Source organism: Miniopterus natalensis, chromosome 12, assembly GCF_054644295.1.
Source record: "Miniopterus natalensis isolate mMinNat1 chromosome 12, mMinNat1.hap1, whole genome shotgun sequence".
Classification (NCBI taxonomy): domain Eukaryota; kingdom Metazoa; phylum Chordata; class Mammalia; order Chiroptera; family Miniopteridae; genus Miniopterus; species Miniopterus natalensis.
Window position 1 is genome coordinate 46,630,749 of NC_142092.1, and position 24,565 is coordinate 46,655,313.

The following is a 24,565-nucleotide window of genomic DNA, read 5'->3' on the forward strand; positions in this document are numbered from 1 at the left end:
AAGAGTTGGGCAGAGAAAAATAGGGTCTTTAGCTAAAGGGATTCTGGTTTAGAGAAGGTTATTGGCCACCACAGACAGAAGGGAGGACCCTTTGAGAATTCACTAAATGCAACTCCACAGTGAGGTTTAGTTCTGACAGAACTAGGGAAACCAAAGCCTCAAGAAGAGGAAGGCTTTATTTAGAGACATTTAAAGCTACAGGAAGGAATCCAGAGTTCTTGCCTCCTACCTGAGAGCTTTTCCTCCTGACTTTCTCTTCAAAAACAGAGCAGCCCGGCCGGGCGTGGCTCAGCAGTTGAGCATCGACCTAGGATCCAGGAGATCGGGGTTCGATTCCTGGTCAGGGCACATGCCCGGGTTATAGGCTAGGCAGCCAATCAATGATTCTCATCATTGATGTTTCTATCTCTCTCTCTCTCCCTCCTTTCCTGTCTCTGAAATCAATAAAGATATGTTTTAAACAATTTTTAAAAACAACAAAAAAACAGCAGATTTCTCCTTTTACAACCCAGAACTGGAGGCCAAAATCTGCACACACAGACTAGTGCATACAGATGTGTGCATGCTCCCAACACACACACAGCAGACAAATCTAGCCATACATCACACACAGACCCCCAGAGTCCACCTGCAAAGGTAAAGGCAGAGGCCCAGAGGTGGAGGGATACACCCATGGGGATGTGTAATCACCCTGCACAACCTTGCTCACACTGGAGCTCCTTCTAGGCTTCTCTCCTTCCCTTCCCTGAGGTTCCAGCTCCTCATACCTCCCAACACCCTCCAGTGAAATCATCTTAGACCACACCAGCCTCCTCACCTACTTCCCAGAGAAAATCTGAGGAAAACAGGTTAGAGCACAATGTGAGGGATTGAAATTGGAACCTGGGCTTCCTGCTGCCCCCACCCCCTAAGCTGGAGCAAGTACAGAAAGGATGACGCAGCTCCTCGGGCTTCTGAGTTCTCCATCTTCTTCCCTTACCACATGGGGCACCTGACAAAGCCATTATCATGCCTGTTTTAAAGGTGGAGAGGCTGAGCCCAGCAAGCGGAAGTGACTTCCCAGGACCACTTGGGGAGGCAGAAGGGCGAGGCCTTATTTCCAGAGTGGGATTGGTGTCTACACCTCTTGAAGCCACCTGCTACAGTCTTGCCTGGGGTAGATTCTGCCCCCTGCTTTCACTGGGATAATCCAAACCTGAGTTTGTGAAAGGGCCAGAAGCTACAGGCCTGAAGCTGACTTCCACAGAAAATAAAGGCTGGCTGCTAAAGTCTGGAGTTCATGAATGAGCAGCACAGGGAGAGATGCAGATCCCAGCTTAAGAAGCCAATCAATGTATTCGCTATGCTAATGTCAACTCTCCCACGACAGTGGCAGGTAGGGGCTGGTATGAGTTCACAAAGACTAACAGAATTGGGACAAAATTGGAGACAAGAGTTCCTATATGTGGTTTATCATCTTGAGGATGAAGCCTCATAGCTGGGCATCAAAGTTCCTCCACAAACAGGCCCCTGCCTGCTGCTGAACCTGTTCCCTCATTCAGAAAATTAGGATAATTAAAAGTATGTCCTTCATAGAGGTATGATAGTATGATCAAATTCCTATAAATAAGATATGCAAAATAACAAACAGGACTCAGCAGTTATTAGGCACTCAATAAACATCAACTTTCCGTTATCTCTCAGGCTTTGTCTTTCACCGTCACCACGCCACACATTCTGGGCAGAGACCACAAACTGATTCTCTTTTCCTGGAAGTCTTCTGGTGGCCTTCAGGCCCTCCGTCTACCTGGACAAGGTGCCCCTTCTGCACACACCTGTACCCTACTTGAGTACAGCACAGTGTACTGGGTGCCACAAAATCTATCTTCAAACATGTTCTCTGGCTATGGCCGGTTTGGCTCACTGGTTAGAGGGACAGCCCTCGGACTGAAGGGTCCTGGGTTCAGTTCCAGCCAGAGGCATGTACCTTGGTTGCAGGTTAGAGCCCCAGTTGGGGCAAGTGCAGGAGGCAACCAAGTCATGTGTCTCTCTCACACTGATGTTTCTCTCTCTCCCTCTTTCACGCTCTCTGAAAAGCAATGGAGAAAAATATCCTCAGAGGAGGGAAAAAAACAAAAACAAACACATTCCTGTCCCCAAAAAGCTTACATATAAGAGACAAGGTTAAAACCTGGTGAAAACGGCAGACAAGCCAACATGGGGAAATTAAGTGATTTAATTTTAAACCAGAATTTAAGACAACAGAAGAGTTCATGGCGCTGTACATGACTGCAAAGTGAACTGAAGACACAGTAACTGCTCCAATATTTCAGAGGAGGGAAAGAGCCTCTCAGGCTGGGGGTGAGAGAAGGGTTTAAGGAGGAGGCACTTTTTTTTTTTTAAGGATGCACTTTTGATCTAAGTTTAGAAAAACAGGATTAGGAGAGATGGAGAAGGGAGAGAGGCTGCTGGAAGAGGGTGTGGATCAGGGTAAAAGGAAGCAGCATTCCCCTCCCCCAGGGCACTGGGGCTCCTGGAGCAGGACTTGGTCTAGCCCACCCCTACTGCAGCCCATTTCGGGTGGTCTGTAACATGAATGGGCAGAGGCACAGAGGTGGAGGGTGTTGGACACCGAGAGGCGAGGGCAGCACTCTGCGCTTCTGCATCCCTCCGAGACTGGGGAAACAACCAGTCTCCCTCATCCCTTCACCCTCCCAGCCTCTTCCTGTCCTCTGTGCTTTTCCATGTCTCCACCCTGGAAAGCAGCAGAACCAACACAGGAGGGCATTATGCCCCTTCAATGTGATCTACCAGTCCTCCGCCATGCTCAGTGCTGGTACTGATCCACAGGAGGTGCCACATCTTCTCTGGGCCCCATTTAAAGGCTGACAACACACCAAATGACATGATGAGGTCTAGGCACACATCCTGGCAATGGGAAGGGGACAGAGTCCCAGCCCTGGGCACATGCCCTCCTCTCCAGGCTTCTGAGAGTAGCCTAGGAAGAAAAAACGTCCAAGGCCAGGGCTGACAGGTAGATGGCTCTCCTGGGTTCATCCAGTTCTCTCTCTGAGCTGGCTCCCACTCATCTTCTGGGAGTTCAGTTAGGTCAAGGGGACTCCGTAGGGACATCATGGCCCCTGCCCCAATGCTGGTTAATCAGACTGAAAATTGGGGCAGGACTTTTGCTGGGGATGATTCAATGTATTCAGGCCAGCAGGCTCTCCATGGAGGGTCCATTACAACTAAGATGGAGGTCCCACCACTGACACCTTGCTCCAGAGGTCCAAAATCCTATTGTCCATCTACAGGTTGTTCCCGAGACCGGAGATCATACAGTCCATCTCTCACTTCGGGCCTCCACAGCCCGTACCAGGCCTTCACCCAGGATGGCAAAGTCCTCCAGGATTGCTTCTACATTGGGCACCATTACCAGCTCCCCACCTTGAGACACCATCATGCGCCCCTTTGTGTTGGAGGCCTGGGAGAATCAGAAAAATGAAGTGTCACAAAGGCACACCCAGAGACACCAAGACACACATATGTCACATCCAACACAGGGTCACTCATGGAGCCAGCCACACATAGACATGCATGCCCATGTGGAACCATATGTATACATTCAGGAACAGATGGCTGTCACCAGCCAGCATACCTTGAAGGGGTGGGGCTGGAAGCTTGTGGGCTTCCAGAGGACGCCAATCACCTCTCCGCCATGCTGGTCATAGAAGAAAAGGGCCAGGTCCCCATAGGCCTCCTAAGAAAGGGCAGGACAGAGACAAGATTACGGGACAGAGAGACACCTTCATGGCTCCAGGTTCATCTAGAAGTCCCCTCCCCAGGGTTAGTCAGTCCTTAGGACCTACCCTGAGCTGTGCCAGATAGAGCTGAGGAGGATCGTAGGCCAGTACGGGCATCAGGGACGAGGGCCCTGGCTCACTGAGCAGGCCACGACAGAAGGAGGCAGCTGGCGAGTCCACAGCCTGGCGGTGCCGGGGGATGTGGCGGGGAGCTAGGCGGATCAACACATCATACATGTCCAAGGGTGGCCTGAACACTGTCTGAGAAAGGACAGGAAGGGTCAAAAGTGCCCACTTGAGTTGGGAGCTGATTACAAACCCTTCTACATGCCTACCTTGATTTCTTCCTTCCCCTTTACGTGACCATCCATTATGGGCCTGAATGCTCATTTGAAGGCAGAAATACAAAGACTTGGCTGGTGCTAGCTTGGGTCTAGCACAAGGAGCATAGGCTAGAAGTAGGAGGCCTGGATGGAGCTGGGGCCCTGGTTCTCTACTAGGCTCCACCACTGCCAGTCACCCTGGGCAGCTTCAATGCCTTCTCTGGATTCAGTCTCACCAAACAAGGGGACTGGGCATCCTCTGAGGGCTCCTAGAGCTCTGGACTTCCATGGTTCAAAGGTAAAATCCCCAGAGCCCCTTTAGTCAGTCTTGGTCAGGGGCTTACCCTGATATCTCCAGGTCCCCGGGGATCCATCAGCTGCTTCTCTAGGATAGGTAAGGCTTTGGCTGCCAGGATCACGAGCTGCTGTAGGATCTGGGGGTACAAATATATCATCAAATAAGTCTGACCTGATCACAGGTCTCTCTTAGTTCAGGCTGACCCTGCTTTTTCCTTGTATGAGAAAACCACACATTTGGGGGCAGAGATGGGATTGAACCTGGGGCGAGGGTCCATCCTGTGTCCATATGGAGCTTTTGCGATCCTGAGGAGTAATGATGACCATGACGGGGAGTTGTGTCCGAGTTGCCAGGAAGCCACTGCGGATCTCCACCTGCTCCTCCACTGTGGACAAGAGGGAATCCTGGCTCAGCTTGTCCCTCTCCCCGAGGGTACCCTCTACTGCCCCAGGTCCTCCTACTATATACCCAGCAGTCACCCATCACAAAGGATTTTCCAATGCCCCCCCAGGTGACAAAAGCAATGAAAGGGACATTGAATTTGCCTCAGTAGGATAGGGCATTAAACTCCCAGCCTCAGCCCAGAGGCAGAATTTTCCACTGCCTGGCACCCATCTGGCTTCCGGGCCTGTACAAACTGAGGCCTGACCCTGGCCCCTCCCACCCTAAGCTCCCACACACCTGGGGAATTAGAAAGTTGACACCTTCCTCTCTACTGGGACCAGGAGCTCCTCATATTACAACCAGAAATTATCACTCCCACCCCACCCCCCAAGAGGTCTGGGTATCTATTTGTTTTAGAGAGAGGAAGTGGGAGAAAGGGAAGGAGAGGGAGGGAGAGAGGGAAAGGGAGGAGGAGAGAAGAGAGAAACATAGATTTATTGTTCCACTTATTTATGCATTTATTGGTTGATCCTTTTTCTGTTTTTAATCCTCACCCAAGGATATTTTTTGCACTGCTTTTCAAAAAGAGAAGAGAGAGACAGAGAGAGAGAAAGGGAAACATTGAAGTGAAAGAAACACATCAACTTGTTGCTCCCTGCATATGCCCTGACCTGGGCCAGGGATGGAGCCTACAACCGAAGTACATGCCCTTGGAATCGAACCTGGGACCCTTCATTCCAGGGGCTGATGCTCTAGCCACTGAGCAAAACTGTCCAGAGCTATTGGTTAATCCTTGTATGTGCCCAGACCAGGGATTGAACCTGCAACCTTGGTGTATCAGGACAATGCTCAAACCAACTGAGCTCCCCAGCCAGGGCACTGGGTATCTATTCTAATCTGGACCCTTCCCTACTCCCTGCCACAAGACTTCTCCCCTGGTGTACAGAGTCCCCCTTCCACTCTCCTCTTCCCTTCGCAGCCCTCCAGGTAGCCTGCTTACCAACCCAGTCCACTTTGTTTCTGGTCATCACGTGGCCAAATCACATCTCTACAGTCTCAGAGTTCCCTACAGCCTTGCTCTGGGCCTCTCCTTCCTAATTCCCCACCCCAAGGCAGTTAGGGTCAAGTGTAGCTATCTGGGATGGGGGAGGCAAAGAGAAAACCCTAACAGATTGACAGGGAAAAACCTTTGCCTGCCATACTCCGCAATCCACAAAGTCCTATCACTTACCAGTGAGTTCATTGTTGAGGTTGACAATAAGGGGGTTATTCTTCCAATCAAAGGTTGATACCAGGAAAAGGAACCGAAGGAAGCCCACCTGGGGGGAGCTGAGGGGAAGGAGTGAACAAAGTGGGGTCTAGCCACACATCCCCAAGCTTCTTGTAGTCTAGGGAGCCTAGACCCCTTGGTGTGGATTGGGGGTATCTCAGAACCCCTTCTGTCACTTGCTTCAGCCACCCTCTCCCATTTGGACTGAAGGTACAACATGAGGAATGAAAGCTGGCCCCAAGGGGAACTTCCTGGCTAGAGAAAAGGTGCAGAGAATCACCTGGGAGGGGTGAAGGGCTCAGGGTGCAGGAAAAGGGCAGCAGCCACCAGGTCCAGGCTCTCATCAGTGAACCCCTCACCCAGAAGCTGGGCACGCACCCACCGCTTGGCCAGTCGAGCCACACCTGAGAAGGCTGGGTGCTGCTGTTGGAGTCTGTGGGGAGTAAGAGGGAGTGGCAATGAGACTCAGACACTCAGGGCCCAAGAACAGTGTTTCAGCCCCAGTGCCACTATTTATTCAACTTTTACCCAACATTGGCTCTGTGCTAATGCATTCATTATGTGTATAATCTCATGTCTTCCTAACTAATGACTCAAGAGGTTGATCCTACCATTATTTCCATTTTACGGATGAGAAAAATAAGGTCGGGGGGAGGGGGGGAATCCTGACCAAAAGAATTTAGCCAGTGAAAGGGCAAAGCCAGAATTCTAGAACTTGCCTGACACCAGAACTCATATCCCTAAATATGATACCACTTGGCCTCTCAGAGAGACAGGTGGCCAGCAGAACAGAATGGGAGCAGAAAAGGGTCTACAGATAAAAGAGCCTGTGCAGGTGGCCATACCCATGCAAGGCACTTGTGAGCAGGGGTAACTGTTTTGTGTCCTTCTCAAGGCGGAGGGAGGCAGGTGTGTCCCTCAACGAGATCATCCCCTCAGGATTCCGCATCTCCTTCAGGATCTGGGGCTCCCTCTGGTAGGCCACACGAATCCGGAACACAAACCCATCCTGTTGGAAGAGGGCATAGAGTGGGAGGTACATGTCCGCCTGGGGAACCCTGACACCCCGGTCCACCCCTCACCAGGGCTATCCCTGCCCTGAACCAGCCTAACCTTCAGGACATCGGTGTGTGTAGCCGTGGCCCGGCACTGCAGCCCATGCTGTTGCATCAGCAGCTCTGCCAGGCGCAGCTGGAAGGCAGCTCGAACCCGCTGTATGGCCTCAGCATCCTGTGGCCACTGACCACTGCCCTCCAGGTGACATACCACTGGGGAGAAGAGTGAGAGGTCTCACACTATGGTGTGGGGTGGGAACAGTTCCTCTCATCCCCTCCTGAGAGCCCCCTCACCAGTCATGGGTTCCACATAAGCTGGACAGGGCTTGTCAGGCCGGGGCAACAGCGAGGCTCGCTGTCGAAGCTGCTCATGGAAGGAGTAGGCTGGCCGGACTGGAGTTGGTGGGAACACCTATGAAATAAGGAAGGCTGACGGAGGGGCCTGGAATTGGGAAGGGGAGTGCTCTGAGTCAGGAGTTGGAAGGGAGAATACTAGGTGGGTGAAGTAGAGTTGGGGATCACCAAGCAGAAAGGGCTCCCTGTCCTCTCGCGCCTCACCTCAGTGTAGCGCAGCACTGGGTGAGCTCCTTGCACAGCAGACACAGTCAACGGGAGACCTTCCAGACCCCACAGCAGGCGGCTGAGTTCATCATAGCAACGCACTGCAGCTGCCAGGGCCTCCTCACCTGTGCTGGACTTCTTTAAGGGAGAAAACAGTCAGGAGGCTAGGACTCTGCAGAACCCCCCCACTACAAAGGAATCTGCCATGCTTCAGGCGGCTGCAGAGCCAGCACCCCCCTCTGCTGGACATTCCGGGAAGTGCAGCCTGGCTGAGGCCGTAAGGGTTCTAACCCCCAACTAATCCAGCCACAGGCTCCTCTACAGTCCTTAGCCTTGACTGCAGCCCTGAACCAGGGCCCTTACCTCTTTCAAGCCTTGGATCAGTGCATCCAGGAGGCCCCCCATATAGTGGACACAGGTTTCTGGGATGTCAGCATGGCTAGAAGGGGGGCACAGACACAGTGTACACATTGAGGGCTAGGAGTTAGCTGCTGGATATGACTGCTCACCCCAAAAGCCTAGACCAGACCCTCCTAAAAGGCTCCTCAGCCCACGGTTGCCTCCTGGCATTCAGAAGCTAACACTCACAGTGCCAAGAGGTGGGTGGCCACCTGGTGGGGAATAAGGCGTTTCTGGGACATAGAGACTGCCTCCCAGACCACAGCTTCCCGAATGGCTCCATCCTGGAAACGCCGAAGTTCCGAGCGAGATCCCCAGAACTGGCGGAAGTCAGCAGCCTGAGGAGAAGAAAGGGGTGATTGGAGAGATCAACAAAGATGGGCCTCAATCCAGGTGGCAGAAGAACAATCCACCCCACTCCTTCCAATGTACATGCTGGGCTTCCCAACACAGGGCCAAATCACCCCTCAGACCCCAGGGCTCCTCACCTCAGGCTGGTCAGCCTCTGGGCCTAGCTCAAGGACACTGGTCAGCCCCTCAGGCCGGAGGAGCAATCCCAGAGTCAGGGTCCCAGAGTCTCTGTGCTTCGGTGGATCCTGGCTAATGTCCCACTGTAGAGTGCAGAAAGGCTGAGCATAACCCAAGAGTCCTCCAGCTTAGTCTGGAAACCCACTTTCTAATTAGATGGATGGTGTGTCTTTTCTATCTCCTAGGACCCTGAATCCAACCCCCTTTTGACCCATAAACTCTCTGACCCATATATACCACCTCACCTCTGAGACTGGGGGCCGAGAGTGGGCCAGCAGGAGCAGCCGGGACCCCAGGCCCTGCTCCAGAAGGCTGGTTAGTGGACCCAAAGCAGCTGAGACATAGTCGCCACCGTGGTCCTGTAGCTCTGGCCATAGCTTCAGCCGGTGACATGCTGCCTGCAGACGACTCAGTGGCGAGAGACTGGAGATGGGGCATAAAGGGACGGAATGAGAATCAGGTACTGCTGACCTCTATCACCTCTACGCCCCCCCAACCTGGAAAATCTGAGCACCTGCCTAAGGACCTCTGTCCCCTCACTATAGCCCCAGGGAAACAGGACCTATTGACACACCCTGTCACCCCTAAACTTACTGCAGGATGTGGTCAAAAGCCCGGATCATGGGTTTGGGAGTCATTAACAGCAGCTGGAATCCATCGTCAGCTTTGCTGTCCAGCAATACCATAGACAGCCGTGCCTCGTGCTGCACCTAGGGCCACAGGGACTCAGGTGTGAGACTGCCACCACTCTACCTTCCCCTCACCGACCTAAAGACTCAGACCAAGAAACATGCCTGACCTAAGTTCTTTGGAGAGGAGTTTCTGAGGTTCTGGTGCTGGCAGAAGAGGAAGAGGCTGGGCTGGGGCATCTGGGGAACCTAGGACTGGGGAACCATTGGTTACCTGGTGATAAGTGGAGGCAGTGACATCAGCACAAAGGTTGAGATGGCCTGAGGAGTCCAAGAAGACAACAGGAAAGGACTGGTGGAAGTCAGCCAAGGCCGGCTTGGAGGGGTAGAGAGAAGCCAGTCAGGGTTGGGGCCTTACCTTAAGGTCTCCTTGCCCAGACTCAGCCCTGCCCCACTCACCAAGGAGGGATCTGAGCTGAAACATAAACTGATCCCGTTGACTGTCAAATCTGTGGTGGCTGAAGTGAACCAGAGAAGGTAGGTATCAGAAAGTATTCCTCTTCCTGGGGACCCAGCCCTAATGACACCCTCCCTTCAGCCAGATGGCTACAACTACCTCTGGGACCCAGTTTGGTCATCTATCTGATGGCAAGAAACCAAACTGTCCTTGACAGGATGAGAGGATTCCCAGGATAAGTGGAATCCTTGGCCTTTCCAAGTCTAGCCGACTCACCCAGAAACTGTAGGACGCTTCTCAGGACCTGGTAGCCACTCATGGTAGTGTGGATCTTGCGTGTGGACACAAGGAAGGCAACCAGCATGGAGACAAGGAACCCATTAAATCCTCCCAGGCCCTGAAAAAAAGGTGGAGGGAAAGGCCCAAGCTCAGAGCCAGCCAGCCACTCAGCAAGGCAGAGAAGCTGGGCCATTCCTAACTCACCTTATCCAGTTCTCGCTGCCGTAGCCAGACTTTCAGAAGTGCTACACCATCCTTTAGCCCCAAGGCTGAGCCCAGCACAGTTGACAGCAATTGCACATGGGACTCAAGGGCTGTGTCCTGAAGGACCCATGTGTTATAGTGGGGGGTGGGAGGCTCTGGACTACCTGTGGGACAAAAGGAAAAGCCATGAGAAAAGTTCTCACAACACCCTTTCCTCCAGCTCTACCTTGACACCAGTGCCTGCTCACCATCCCCTGGAGGACTTTGCCCTCGGTACCAGGCAGAGCGCACATTGTTCTTTGAGGGCAGCAGGCGGCACAGGCGGAAGAAGTCAGGTGGAGGGCACGGATGGAGACGTACAGTAACCAGGTGCTCATCCTTCCCTAGGAGGGGACAGGGGGTGCTGAGACCCTGCAGCCCCTGTAGCCAGAGGGACCCTTGTACCACCCCTCACCTACTTGAGTGCCCCATGTACTCCCACCTCAGAATTTGAAGTCCCTATACCTTCCTCTTCAAACTTGAGGCCCAAGCCTCTCACCTGGGACTTAAGGGCCCTGTGCTTCCCCCACTGGATTTGTTACCCCATACTGTGCCCTCAGCCCAGTGTGTGCCTCCCACCATGAGGCCGCAGCAGCAGTAAGGGTTTCAGGTGGCATCCATTGGTGTAGGAAAAGCGAACACTGCCAAAGAGGGGGTCTTGGGCCAGGTGGTGAGCCAAGTGAGCCAGGTAGAGGGCACGCTTGCGGAAGTAGCGCTGGTTCAGCCCATCCTTGTCCTGTAGGATCTCCTGGAGGGGGTCAGGAAAAGACAGAATGTCCAGGAACTTAAGTGCTTGCTGTTCAAGAGCTTAGGAGCCCTGATGAAGCCAAGGTGAGTAGCTTAGCAATTCCACAACTTCTCTGCTGGACAGAATGCCTGAGTCAAGTCTAGCAACACCATACTCAGTTCACAAAGGTTTAAAGGGGCAGCAATTAGCCCAAGGGCTCATCTAAGTGGTGCCCCAAAGATGACTGCAATAGTCTGTTCTTTTGATTTTTGTTTTTAAATATATCTTTATTGATTTCAGAGCAAGGAAGGGAGAGGGAGAGAGAGAAATAGAAATAGAAACATCAATGATGAGAGAGTCATTGATCAGCTGCCTCCTCCACACCTCCCACCAGGGATCAAGCCTGCAACCTGGGCATGTGCCCTGACCAGGAATCAAACTGTGACCTCCTGGATCATAGGTCAATGCTCAACTACTGAGCCACATCTAGCCAAGCTATTCTTTTGATTTAGAATTCAAATGTCAATCCACTGGCAAGCAGCAGGTGGGAAAAAGAGAGGGACCTTGGGATTTGTAAGTGGTACAGTGGCAAGCCTCTCCATCCCCTGAACTCTGGAACTCACCCTGGGCATGGTCAGTGCTATATCCACATTGATGTCCGGCCGGATGCAGATGCCCAAAAGGTAGCTGCCCACAACAGTGACCTGTGCTGGGGGCAGGAAGCGGAAACAGCCCTTCACTGTATAGGGCACTTGGTGGAGAGGGACTCGAACCCCAGCCGGGAGCCATGCCTGGTCAGTCAGCTGTGAGGAGAGAGATAGTGATACATATTGATTTGATTGCCTTCTGAACATGTCCCCTGGATGTCTAGTACACCTTGCAAATACAAAATGTCAACATGTTTGAAACCAAACTCCTGATCTTGTAAACACGTCTTTCCCATGAAGGCAACTCCATACTAGCTACTCAAGCCAAAAACATTTATATCATCTTACTCATCTGTTAAGAACTCCCATTTCACTTTCAAAAGACATCCAGCCCAGGCCATGACGGTACAGCTCAGTTGGTTAGAGCATCAGCCCGATACGCCAAGGTTGCAGGTTTGATACCCAGTCAGGGCACATATAAGAAATAACCAATGAATGCATAAATAAATGGAACAACAAATCAATGTTTCTTCCTCTCTCTCTTTCTCTTCCATTTTCTCTAAAATCATTAAAAAAAAAAAAAAAAAAAAAAAGACATCCGGCTTTGGCCAGCATGGGTCAGTGGTTAGAGTGTTGGCCTGCGCACCGGAGGGTCTCGGGTTCAATTCCCAGTCACAGGCACATACCTGAGTTGCAGGTTCAATCCCCCAGCCCCAGTCAGGGTGAATGTGGAAGGCAACCAATCGATGTTTCTCTCCCTCTCTCTCCTCTCTCTTCCTCCCCACTCCCTTGTACTCTATCTAAAAATCAGTGGAGCCCAGCCGGGCGTGGCTCAACAGTTGAGCGTCCACCCAGGATCCAGGAGATCCGGGTTTGATTCCCGGTCAGGGCACATGCCGGGTTGTGGGCTCCATCCTCAGTCGGGGGCGTGCAGGAGGCAGCCGATCAATGACTCTTTCATCATTGATGTTTCTCTCCTCTCTCTCCCTCCCTCCCTCTTCCTTCCTCTCTCTGAAATCAATAAAGATATATTCTTAAAAAAAAAAAAAAATCAATGGAAAAAATACCCTCACTCCTTGGGTGAGGATTAAAAAAAAGAAATCCAAACATGATCATTTCTTTACTTCTCTACCCTAGTCTAAGCCACCACTATTTTACAGTGGATCAATGCATAAGAGGTTCCTAAACACTTTCCCTGGTTTCACCTTTGTCCTGCTCTGTTCTACTTTCTCTTTTTTTATAACTGTACTTTTATTTTTATATATTTTTTTAAATTTTTATTTATTGAGAGAGGGAGAGAGACAGAGAAACATCGATTTGTTGTTCCACTCATCCATGCATTCATTGGTTGATCCCCATATGTGCCCTGACCTTGATGTATCGGGACGATGCTCTAACCAACTGAGCTACCCAGCCAGGACTTGTTCTTTTTCAACATAATAGCCTGAGTGAACTTTTAACAACTGAAGTTAGATCACCTCACTGCTCTACAAAAAAAACAACCTTGTAGTAATCCCCCATTTCATCCAGGGCAAGAGCCTAAGTCTTGTTTTGGTGCACAAGGCCATGCATGAAATGCCCCTTCTCCATTACTTTTCTGAACTCATCTCCTTCTATCTTGCCCTCATTCATTCCAAAGAACGTACCAGATCTACTCCTGCCTTTGAGCCTTTGTGTTGGCGGTTTCCCCTTCTTGGAATGCTCTTCTTCCTTTAAATCTTCACATAAATGTCACTTCAATAAGGCCTACCTCTACCACCCTATCTAAAATTACAAACCACTCCCAAACTCTGAAACTCCCTAATCCCCTTACCTTGACCTACTTTTTTCTTTTTTCATAGTGCTTACCAGCTTCTAATGTTACCATACATTTTACTTGTCATGCTTATCATCTATTGTCCATAACCCCAACACTAGAACATAGGCTGCTTTGTTTGCTGATGTAGCCTAAGAACAAAACTACTGCAAGGCACGTTTGCTAAATGAATGAACATGTGACTGACCACACTCCCAGCTTAGCTTCCTGGCTGTGAGAATAAGCTCCCTAGCACCCTAACCCCTCCAGAGAATAGCAAGGCTCCTGTTTCAGCTGCTCTCACGAAGGACCTCTTCTGGGCTTTCTAGCTCCCTATCCCACCAGTCTTACCTCTGTCTCAGGGGTTGAGGGAACCCTCATGATCCGCTGGTTGACATCCCGTAGGAAAGCATCAATTCGCTTCTTCTTCTTCTCTGACAGCCTCACTTCCTGCAGTAGCTCTTCTACCTGTAAGAAGGGGTGGGGGAAGAGTCCTTTAGCCTCAGGATCTCAGGCCTGCCCCTCTAAGCTAAGTCCCAGCCACACAACAGTACCTGTAAACGAAGCAAGCTGGAGTGAAACAGGCTCTCAGTCTCCCGAAGGCGATTCAGTTCCTCACTGGTAGGTTCCTTATACAGTTCTGCCCGGCTAAGCTTCACCGGCTTCAGGAGACCCTCCACTGCAGACTCAGCCACCATATGCTTCTTTAAGGATTCCTTCTTCCCCTCCTTGACTGTGCCTTCCACAGCTGGCTCCATCATCTGTGGCCAGTGAGAGGGAGAAGCCAGTATGAGGTCATGGGTGTTTAGCATCCACTGCCTGAAGTGCCACCATGATAGGATGTGGGTAAAAGCTTTACCTGCTTCTGGTCCCTCTTTTAAATGGGAGTGACACTGTGTAAAACTCAAGATAATCATTCCTTAGAAGAACATTACTGAGCTCTAGCCTGAAAACTCCTTTAGTTGAGGGTTTCCTGTCTACCTGACAGCACAAGCATGGAGCACTGCTTGGAGTTGGTAGAGGTAGTAGCTGATTGGGCCCTACCTTAAGCAATGCCTCAGTTCCTTGTATTGCCAGGTACCATACATCAGGGTGCTTTCTCTTCTGCTGGATTAGTCCTGGTACTTCGCAAATGCCATCTCCACTCTTTCTCTATTCAAATCTTGCCAGGTTCCATCTCCCCTAGCAAGCCCTGACTAGCACTATATACATTAGTGCTTAATTAGTGATGGAAAGAGCTAGAACCTACTGGTTCTGGCGGAAGTCACCCAACCCTCACAATAATCCTGGAAGAAAACGAACACTTGAAGGAAGTCCTGTGAATTCGAGGTTCCACAGTTGGTATACTTATACTATAAGCAGACTTCAAATCCTGGTCGGCGGGATCCTAAACCTTCTCCGTTACAGCTCTGCAGATCCGGAGATCCACACCCAGGTGAGCCTTACTGAAGCGCTCCAGGAGCGCCACCATGTGCCCCATGGCTGGAAGCTCCGGGCAAATAGAGCTCCTCCAGCGGGGCCCGCCCTCGTGCTCCTGGCTTGCGAGCGGTCAGGTCAGGCTTTGCCACCTCCGACACGCTGGGCATCCCTTCCTCCCAGGTGGCTCACCCACCTCCGCATCCCCAGCAGCTTCGCGAAGCTGCGCTCCCGCGGGCGCTGGCCCCATCCCTCCGGGTCGTCTCACTCGCGCACGCCGGGTTTAAAGCCGGCCGCACAACTTCTTCCCACTGCGACAGAACTGCCGCAGCCCCTCCACCGAAGCGGAACCTCCACGGTAGACCTTCTGTACACCCCAAAAGATCCGCTGGGGTACCCCACGAGATCTTAGGGCAGATCCAGAGAATGCCATAAGCCTCGTGCCGCAGGACCCCGCCCAGCTCTAGAGTCATTGGGCGAGTGCCCCGACGACTTGCTCGCCATTGGTTTCTGTCACTCTTCAGGACCGCCCTATGGGGGAGGAGCCAAACAGGGTTTGACATACGGTCTCTTTACGACACCAGACCGGAAGCTTGCGGGTAGTTGGCTGCCGCTTCCTTTTGCTCATTTCCTCCGCTTGAGTCAAAAGAGCAAGGGCGGGGCTAATCCGGGCCCTTTCTGAAGGGGTTTATTTATTTACACGAGTGATTCTTCTCCTTTTTTTCATCCACTACATGTTAGTAATTAACCAGTCTTGTCAGTTCTACCTCCAAAAAATCTTCATTTATTCGTTCTTCTCTGCCTTGACTGCCAAGTTGAGTCCAAATTACATCATTTTGTCCCTAGGTTATTGTAATAGCTTTTCTCCAGTTTATTATTAAATTTTCCAAATGTACTGAAACGTTGCAATGGTAATATGATGAACGCCCATGTAATCATAGCCCAATTATAAAATTCAGGAAATTTAACCTTGATTCAATACTATTATAAAAAGTCCATGTCAATTATCTCATATCTTTTACATAATAACATTTTATTTCCTGATGCAACATTATGCATTAATTTAGTCACATTTCTTTTCTCTCAATCTAGAACACTTTTTGACCTCACCCTTTTTTGTTCTATTATGACAATGTTTTTGAAGAATATAGGACAGTTTCATTTAATAGCTTTAAAAAATTTTTTTATTGAAGCCCTAGCCAGTTTTTCTCTGTGGTTAGAGCATCAGCCCACAGACTGAAGGGTCCCAGGTTCGATTCCAGATAAGGGCACATTGTACCTTGGTTGCAGGCTCAATCCCTGGCCCGGTTGGGGCATACGCAGAAGGCAACAAATCAATGTGTCTCTCTTGCATCAATCTCTCTCCCCCCTTCCACTCTCTCTGAAAAAGCAATGGAAAAAATACCCTCAGGTGAAGATTAAAAAAAAACACAAGAAAAAGTTTATTTAGAAAGCCACAGGGGTAGAAAAGGTGAGCCAGCTGGGCTGTGTGGGCTCAGGAAACAAATCACAGAGGCAAAAGAATCGCCCTTAGAGCTTAGGAAGAAGAAATGCAGAGAACATGCCTGGGGGAAAGGTGCAGGAATGCTAAGGAGAGAGAAAGAGCTGCTCTGTGAAATAGTTTTTAAAGAAACTTTTGCCAAGAATGGTGTCCTTCTGCAATCCATTTCCATGTGGTTGCCAAAATGAGTTTTCTGAAAAAATTCTATCATGTCACTCTCTTTTAAAAAACTCATCCGTGCCCGGCCAGGCGTGGCTCAGTGGTTAAGCATCGACCTAGGATCCAGGCGATCAGGGTTCGATTCCCTGTCAGGGCATATGCCTGGGTTGCGGGCTGGATCAATGACTCTCTCATCGTTGATGCTTCTATCTCTCTCCCTCTCCTTTCCTCTCTGAAATCAATAAAGATATATTTTAAAAATAAATAAATAAATAAATAAATAAATAACTCATCCGTGGCTTCTGTGAAAATTAATAAAGGGAAACTCATTAAAATGGAATCAGGAGTCCAGAAGGGGAAGCTCTCCTACAATACCACTGAATGTCAACTATAGGAAGAATTGTCAATTATAGACCCCAACAGAAGAAATGTCAAAAGGAAAGAATTAGCCCTCGCTGGTGTGGCTCATTTGGTTGGAATGTCATCCATACACCAAAAGGTGGCAGGTTTGATTTCCAGTCAGGGCACATACCCAGGTTTCGCGTCCCTGGTTGGGGGATGTGAGGGAGGCAGTCAATTGATGTTTCTCTCTTATATCAATGCCCCCCCTTCCTCTCTCTAAAATCAATTAAAAAAAAGAAAAGAATCATCAGTTATAGGCCTCCACCCCCAAGAGAAAAAAATGTATAATTCGTCTCCTACAATAAATCAACTACCCCAGCAACTCAGCCAATAAGAAACCCTCTTCTCCCTGAGCTCTCACTTTTCTCCAATGGACTTTCGGTTAACCCAATCCTTCCCAACTTCCTCCTTTTTCTCCACAAAATAATGTTCTTCTCCTTTGTTTGTGGGACTTGCCTACAGCTTTTGCTATAGCTTACTTGCCCCAAATTGTAATTCCTTGCTGTTTCCAAATAAACCCATTTTTGCTAGTAAAATAACTGACTTTTTAAAAAATATGTTTTTATTGATTTCAGAGAGAGGAAGGTAGAGAGGGAGATGGAAACATCAATGATGAGAGAGAATCATCGATCAGCTGCCTCCTGCATGCCCCCTACTGGGGATCGAGCCTGAAACCCAGGCATGTGCCCTGACCAGAATCCAGCCGTGACCTCCTGGTTCATGGGTCAATGCTCAACCACTGAGCCACACCAGCAGGGTCTGACTTTTATTTTTAAGGTCAACACTCCCAATTGTTCCTTGAATAAAAACTTTCTACAAGGCCATAATCAATATGGCCCCTCACTCACTATTCCATCCTTTTTCTTGGTAACTCTACCCCTTGCTTACTTAGCTGTAGCAACATTAGCCTTCCTTCTAGTCCTTGGTTGTATCAAGTTCTTTCCCACAGCAGAGATTTGAGCCAAGCTGTTTGCTCTGCCTGGAATGCTTTTTCTTTTCTTTTTATTCTTTTAATATTATTTATTGATTTTAGAAAGAGAGGGAGAAAAACATTGATTTGTTCCACTTATTTATGCATTCATTGGTTGATTCTAGTATATGCCCTGACCAGGGATTGAACTTTGTAAACTTGGTGTATTGGGACGATGCTCTAACCAACTGAGCTACCCTGCCAGGGCCTGGAATGCTTTTTCTTTACTTTTTCCTCCTTTCATCCTTCAGCTCTCAGAATAAATATCACCTCTTTAGTTAAACTTTCACTGACTACCCAATCTAAAATATGTTTTCTCTTATCGCATCACCCCATTTATTTCCTTTTTAGAACTTTTTAAAAAACAATTTTTTATTGTTTATCAATTATCTACCTCTTTGTCCTTGACTTCGAATCCATGAAAACAAGGACCAGGTCTACATGCCCAGTGTCTAGCACACTGTAAATACTCAATAAACGTCTAATGAATGAATGAATGTGGCCACTGTCAGTCTTCTAGTTTTGTCTCTTACCATTGTCTCCATCAAATTTATGCCCAGCCATATTGAACCACTTGGAGTTTCCCTACTCTATCTTGCTCTCTTGTCTTGTACCTTTGAACTTGCTGCCTTCTTTGCTCAGAATGTTTTGATTGTTCCCCCCACCCAGCTTTGTAGAGATATAATTGACAGATAGCATTGTTTAAGTTTAAGGCGTACACTGTGATGATTTGTTACATATCACAAAATGATTACCACAATAAGGTTAATTAACACATTTAGCACATCCTTCACCTCACATAATAACCATTTGTTGTTGTAGTGGTGGCAGTGGTAGTTGCAGTGAGAACATTTAAGATATACCCTCTTAGAAACTTTCAAGTATACAATACAGTATTGTTAGTTATTGTCATCATGCTGTACATTAGATCCCCAGAATTAATTCATCTTAGAACTGTAAGTTTGTACTCTTTAACATCATTTCATTTCCCCCACTCCTCAGCCCCTGGCAATCACCAGTCTACCTTGTGTTTCCATGAGTTTGGCATTTTGAGATTCCACACATAAGTGAGATCATACAGTATTTGTATTTATCTTTCTCTGACTTATTTCACTTAGTCTAATGCCCTTAATATTCATCCATGTTGTCACATATGGCAAGATTTCCCTCTTTATGGCTGAAGAATGTTTGATTGTTAAGGCAGGTTTCCTGGAGAAGATGGAGCTTGTGCTAAGTCTTGAAGCATGATTTGAGTTTGAGAGGAGGAAGCAGCACTGCTCAAGTCTGAGGAAGACCAAAGAGCTGAGAAATTAGTCAATCACTCATTCCACATTGGATGACAGTTAAAAAATGTCAAGTCCTATGCTCAGTGTTAAGAATGAATAAGACATGATGATCACAAGCCAGAAACTAGAATACTACCCTTGCCCTCACATTCTGCAGGCTGGTCCCTCTATTCATTTAAATGTAACCTCACAGAAGTTTCTTCTGTCCTGGCCCTGCTTCCATTTAAAATTGTATCCACCCCTGCCCTGGCTGGGTGGCTGGGTTGGCTGGAGAGTCATCCTGTACACCAAAAGGTTGTGGGTTTGATTCCTGGTCAGGGCACATACCTAGGTTGTGGGTTTGATCCCCAGTCGGGGCACATATAGGAGGCACCAATTGATGTTTCTCTCTCTCTCCTCACTCCTCTCTTTCTAAAATCAATGAAAACATCTCCTCAGGTGAGGATTTAAAATAATTATAATAATAAAATTGCACTCACTTCAACATTTTTAGTTTTGGGGCCCCCTTAATCACCTTCATTAGTATTCACCAAATTTGCAATTATATTGTCTACTAATTACCTGCTTTTTTCTATTTCTGTCTCTTTGCTAGAATGTAAGCTCCATGAGGGCAGGACCCAATCATTTCTGTCTCATTCACTACTGTATCCTTGGAATTTAGCACAGGGCCTGTCACAGAGCATACACTCAATAAATATTTGTTGATTGAATGAATAGCTCTTTCTTAAGAGTACCTCAGAGGCTGGGAGGAAGATGTAAACAAATAATTGCAATATAGTGTTGGGGTAATAATATGCACAGATTGCTGTGGGCACGTTAGACTAGGAGCATTACAGCATAGTGGTTAGGAGCAGTTACACTAAAGTGAGATGGCCAAGGTTCAATTCTAGTTCTGCCATATACTCATTGGGTGATATTGGTTGACTTACTTTTTTAAAAGAAGATAATATTTTTTAATTATTGATCTTAGAGAGAGGAAGGAAGGGAGAGAGAGAAAAACATCAATCAGTTGCCTTTCACATGCACTTGGCAACCCTGGGCATGTGCCCTGACAGGGAATCAAACCTGCCACATTTCAGTGCAATGGATGATGCTCCAGCCAACTGAATCACACCTGCCAGGGCCATTGGGTGACTTTACTAACTTCTCTACACCTTATTATACACAGGTAAATAAGTATTCTAGTAATAACCATGTCATGGATTTTTTTGTGAGAATTAAATGGGATACTGCATATAAAGGGCCTGTCATCTACTAATGCACAGAAAATGTTTGCTATTATTATTATTAAAGGAAGATTGTGGCTCTTTAAGAGCACTATTCAAAACTTACATGTGTCCTAGCTGGTTTGGCTCAGGGGTTAGAGTGTCAGCCCACTGACCGAAGGGTCTTGGGTTTGATTCTGGCCAACGGCACATACCAATCAATGTGCCTCTCTCACACTGATGTTTCTTGCTCTCTCCCTTCCACTCTCTCTGTAAAGCAATGGAAAAAAATAGCCCCAGGTGGGGATTAAAAACAAACAAGCAAACAAACAAACTTAACCTGTGTTAAGATATGCAGAATGAAAACAATCCTGGCCTCCTTAAGGTCAGAATTAACTTTTCTAAAGAAAGTACTCCTCCCTTTTATTTATCTTACCAAGATTTCCATATCTTTCCTCTTTGTAAGAAAGGTAGTTGATCCTGGTCCTGCGTGGCTCAGCGGTTGAGCATCAACCTAGGATCCAAGAGATGGAGGTTCAATTCCCAGTTAGGGCACATACCCCATTGCAGGCTCGATCCCCAGTAGGGGGCGTGCAGAAGGCAGCTGATCAATGACTCTTATCATTGTTGCTTTTATCTCTCTCTCTCCATCTCCCTTCCTCTCTCTGACATCAATAAAGATATATTTTTTTAAAAAGAAAGGTAATCGATTCTTCAGTAGAGCCTTTGTTGTAGAGTACCATGCGATGCTACAAAGACTGAGGGTAAATATCCTGTTTTCTTCACCACCAGAGGGCACCAATTAGTCAAGTCAATCTCTGCTTGCCATTATGGAACAATATGAGAAAGCACTAATAAGCTGTTTCTGTCCTTCATTCTTTTTTCTTCAGTGGATTTTAGAGAGAGGGAGAGAGAGAGAATATCGATGTGAGAGAGAAACATCAATTGGTTGCTTTCCGTACACGCCACCGGAAATCAAACCTGCTAACATGTGCCCCTTCAATGCATGGGCTGCCATTCATTCTTTTGACAAATTTTTTGAGTACCTACTATTTGCCAAACATTGTAGATTACATATGGTTATGAACAAGATCTGTTGTCCTTACAGAATTTATAATCTTGAGCCCCTACTATGTGTCTGAGAGATCCTATTAGACATGGAGGTGGAAGGTGGGGTTCAATTTGTGATTTGTTGTTGTAGTTAATGATCGTCTTCCTGCCTTTGGTTGTGAGCCCATGAGAACAATTACTTAGTGTCTACTTGGTGTCAGATAGTATGTTGGTTGCTCAGGATCCAGGGATGAATAAGACAGTTTCGACCTACTAATAAACAGTGTCTTACCTGCTAAGATTAAAGACATGAGGCAAGTTCTGTGGAATTTTAGTTCCTCTGACCTAAGGATGGAGAACCTTAAGGAAACAACTCATTAATACACTGGGCTGTGAGCCTCCCAAACAGGTGTATGTTTATTAGTCATCCATCTTACAGCCATGGACACTATGGATATTTAGTATGAGTTTGTAAGTTAGTCTGAGCCCAGGGAGCAGCTTCTGGTCTGGGTGCCAGGTGTGTGTTCCAGTGTATTACTAAGGATCTACCATCTTCTGGGTCAGGGTGGGGCTATGATGAGTTTATGTGGGTGCAATGCTTTGAAGATGAACTTTCTGCCTATTTGTCTACTCATAGTCTTGTTATTAAAGGTGTCAACATCATCTCCCACGTTTCCAGGTCAGCAATCTTCTTGTCCCTAAATTGAGTGGTGGAAGAGAGGAAGCCAGAACCAGTCATACACCATCATTTTGGGAGGAGTGGCTGCATTGACTCAAATACTCCCCCTCCTCTGAAGTGAGTTCTAATTCCAGTGGAGTTTGGCTTCAAGACCTACAGAGTTGGGAGCTAGAGAATGATTCTTTAAAATACTGAGACCTCATCTCTGAGAAAAAATAAAGGGGCTCTTCCTGTGTGGATTGTGCACAGTGACTTCCTTTTAAAGAGTACAATATTGAAAGGAAATAAAAAGAGTAACTTTATAGTGGAAAAACCTGACACACTACCTCAGCCAGGTGATTGAGGTCAATATCAACACTGATGTCATGTTGATATTATGTGCCCTTGATATAATATGATGAAAATGTCATTTTACCTCTGTGATTCCCTGCCCCCCCCCAAGCTCCATGACCCAAGTTTAATCATGAAAAAAACATGACACATCCTGGGGGACATCCTATAACTACTTGACTAGTACTCTTTAAAACTGTCAAGGTCCATCAAAAACAAGTCTTGACTTTAGTTAATAATAATATACCAATATTGATTCAATAATTGTAATACTATACTAATGTAAGATGTTAATAATAGGGGAAATTGGGTGCCTATGGAAAAATATGGGAACTCTATACAATCTCAATTTTTCTATAATCTAAAACTGTTGTTAAAAAAAAGGTCTATTAAATAATGGAGGGGGTTGTATCCAGAATAGAGCTATGCCTTTAAATTATTTTTTCTTTCTTTCAAGTTCCCATTTATGGATCATTTACAATGCACCAGTCATTGTACTAAACCTTGTAAATGATCTCATTTAATCTTTACAATTGCTTATGTTAGGTGTAATTAAGCCTCTTTTACAGAAGCTGATGAAAAAGGAAGAGATAATATAATGTATATGGTGGAGCCAGGGTTGGAACCAAGGATCATTCTGATCCCCAAATTCTAAGTGTGTGGCACTCTCACAGTAGCCTGGCTTTTCAAGGAAACATTACCATAGTACATGCCTTAAGAGAAAAGGATATTCTATCTAAAGAGTGGGTATTAAAGATTGTCTCCACATTTCACTTCAGTCATAATTATCTTAAAAGTCTCTCAGTTCCAGGTTGGACCTTCAAGATGAAAGGATCTGTAGGGGGTCAAAGTTCACCCACAGTACTTCATTTTACAAATGGGTAAACTGAGGGATACCCAGAGCACCTGCCCCAAATCACAGAGAAGCGCCAGTAAACAGGTTCAGTCAGTTTTATTATTCCTCTATTTCCCATAGCTTCCTCTTTGTAGTTAAGAGGGGAAGTAGAAGCTGACCCATTTGCCTTCCTCATTTCTCGATGGAAACTGGCCCCACTCACCACCGCCCCCCCCATGTGTGACACATTGTCCTCCAAGTACACACTGTGCTGAGGGCTGAACCTGCAGAAGAGATGTCGGGACACTTGTTCCCACCGATAGGCCCACTTTTTCGATACATTCCTGTCAAGCACCTACTGAGTGCAGGACTTCGGGCTGTGTGTCTAGGCGAGGGGCCTGCTGAGGACCAGGTCTCTCCTGGGAGGAAGGCTAAGGAGGCCTGTGGATACACACAGAGGGAGGAGGTCGCTGATGGCTCTAGGACCAGAGGGTCCTTCCTCGGCGCGCCTTGGGAACCAGGGTGTCGAGCCGCACAATCATCTTTTTGGGGCGAAGTGCATCCCTTTCAGCCCCCCAGCCGCTTGGCTCTTTAAGGGCGGGGAACTAGCGCCAGCGTCACAAAGCGCCGCCACCAAGTTGGGCGGCGGAGAGGAGGCGGGGAAGTGGGAGGAGGACGACGACTACGACGAGGAGGGCGGAGGAGGGAGGGGCGCGCGCACGCGCACGCGCGTCGGGCAGCCACTAGCCGAGAGCTGCCCCCCTCCTGGCGCGCGCCCCTCCTCCATCTCTCCCTCCCTCCTTCTTCTGGGCTCCGTCGCTCCCGCGGCGAGAGGCGCTCTCTCTTCACCACCACCTCCTCCGCCGCCTCCGCCGCCGCCCCCCTCCCCCGCGCCGCCGCCGCCGCGAGACCCCCGCGCGCCGCGCTCCCCCCGCCCTTCGGCCCCGCGCGCCCTCCGGTCCCGGCGGCCCCTAAGAAGAACGAGAGGGCGAGCGAGCGCGGCGCTCCCGGGCCGGCTTGGCCCCCTCCCCTCATCATCGCCGGCCCTCCGCCGCCTTTCTCCGCTTCCACCTTTTCTCCTCCCCCCCCAAGTTAAGGCTCCGTCCGGGGGGGGGGAGGCCCGGGACCGGGAGTGAATTCCCCTAACTCTCTCAACCCTTTACCCCACCTGGCCCGAGTGTGAGGAGAAGGGCCCGGCCCGGATCGCGTCGTGTGTGAGGAGGACCCGGGCCGGCCCACGGGCCGTCTTGGGCCTGGTCCGGCCCGCCGGGTGTGTGAAGACAGGGGCCCGGTGCGGCCCGGCCCGAGGGCGAGCCGAGGGGAGGGGCCTCGTCTGGCTCGGCCGGTGCGTGAGGACG

At 48.6% G+C, this 24,565-nt stretch overlaps 1 protein-coding gene across 1 annotated transcript; it reads right to left on the reverse strand.

The window, feature by feature from the left end:
- Window positions 1–2,197: 2,197 nt before the first annotated feature.
- NOL6 (nucleolar protein 6) lies at window positions 2,198–15,214 on the reverse strand. The gene is made up of 26 exons (XM_016223039.2): window positions 14,987–15,214; window positions 13,929–14,135; window positions 13,726–13,842; window positions 11,556–11,735; window positions 10,785–10,953; window positions 10,415–10,549; window positions 10,167–10,330; window positions 9,960–10,080; window positions 9,686–9,744; window positions 9,501–9,602; window positions 9,192–9,307; window positions 8,843–9,020; window positions 8,558–8,680; window positions 8,259–8,407; window positions 8,034–8,109; window positions 7,668–7,808; window positions 7,404–7,521; window positions 7,168–7,322; window positions 6,900–7,063; window positions 6,335–6,487; window positions 6,016–6,113; window positions 4,661–4,785; window positions 4,447–4,536; window positions 3,846–4,040; window positions 3,635–3,736; window positions 2,198–3,460 (listed from the first exon to the last, which is right to left on the reverse strand). The coding sequence occupies exons 1-26, from the start codon at window positions 15,038–15,040 to the stop codon at window positions 3,311–3,313; spliced, it is 3,441 nt and encodes a 1,146-aa protein (XP_016078525.2). The 5' UTR covers window positions 15,041–15,214; the 3' UTR covers window positions 2,198–3,310.
- Between the last annotated feature and the right edge of the window lie 9,351 nt (window positions 15,215–24,565).

Coding starts and splice junctions, on each gene's coding strand:
- NOL6 (XM_016223039.2), bottom strand. CDS start 15,040: ATGGGGCCAGCGCCCGCGGGAGCGCAGCTTCGCGAAGCTGCTGGGGAT. Junction 14,136..14,986: donor AAGCTGCTGGGGATGCGGAG/GTGGGTGAGCCA, acceptor CACTGGCCACAG/ATGATGGAGCCAGCTGTGGA. Junction 8,110..8,258: donor GCCACCCACCTCTTGGCACT/GTGAGTGTTAGC, acceptor CCCCCCTTCTAG/CCATGCTGACATCCCAGAAA.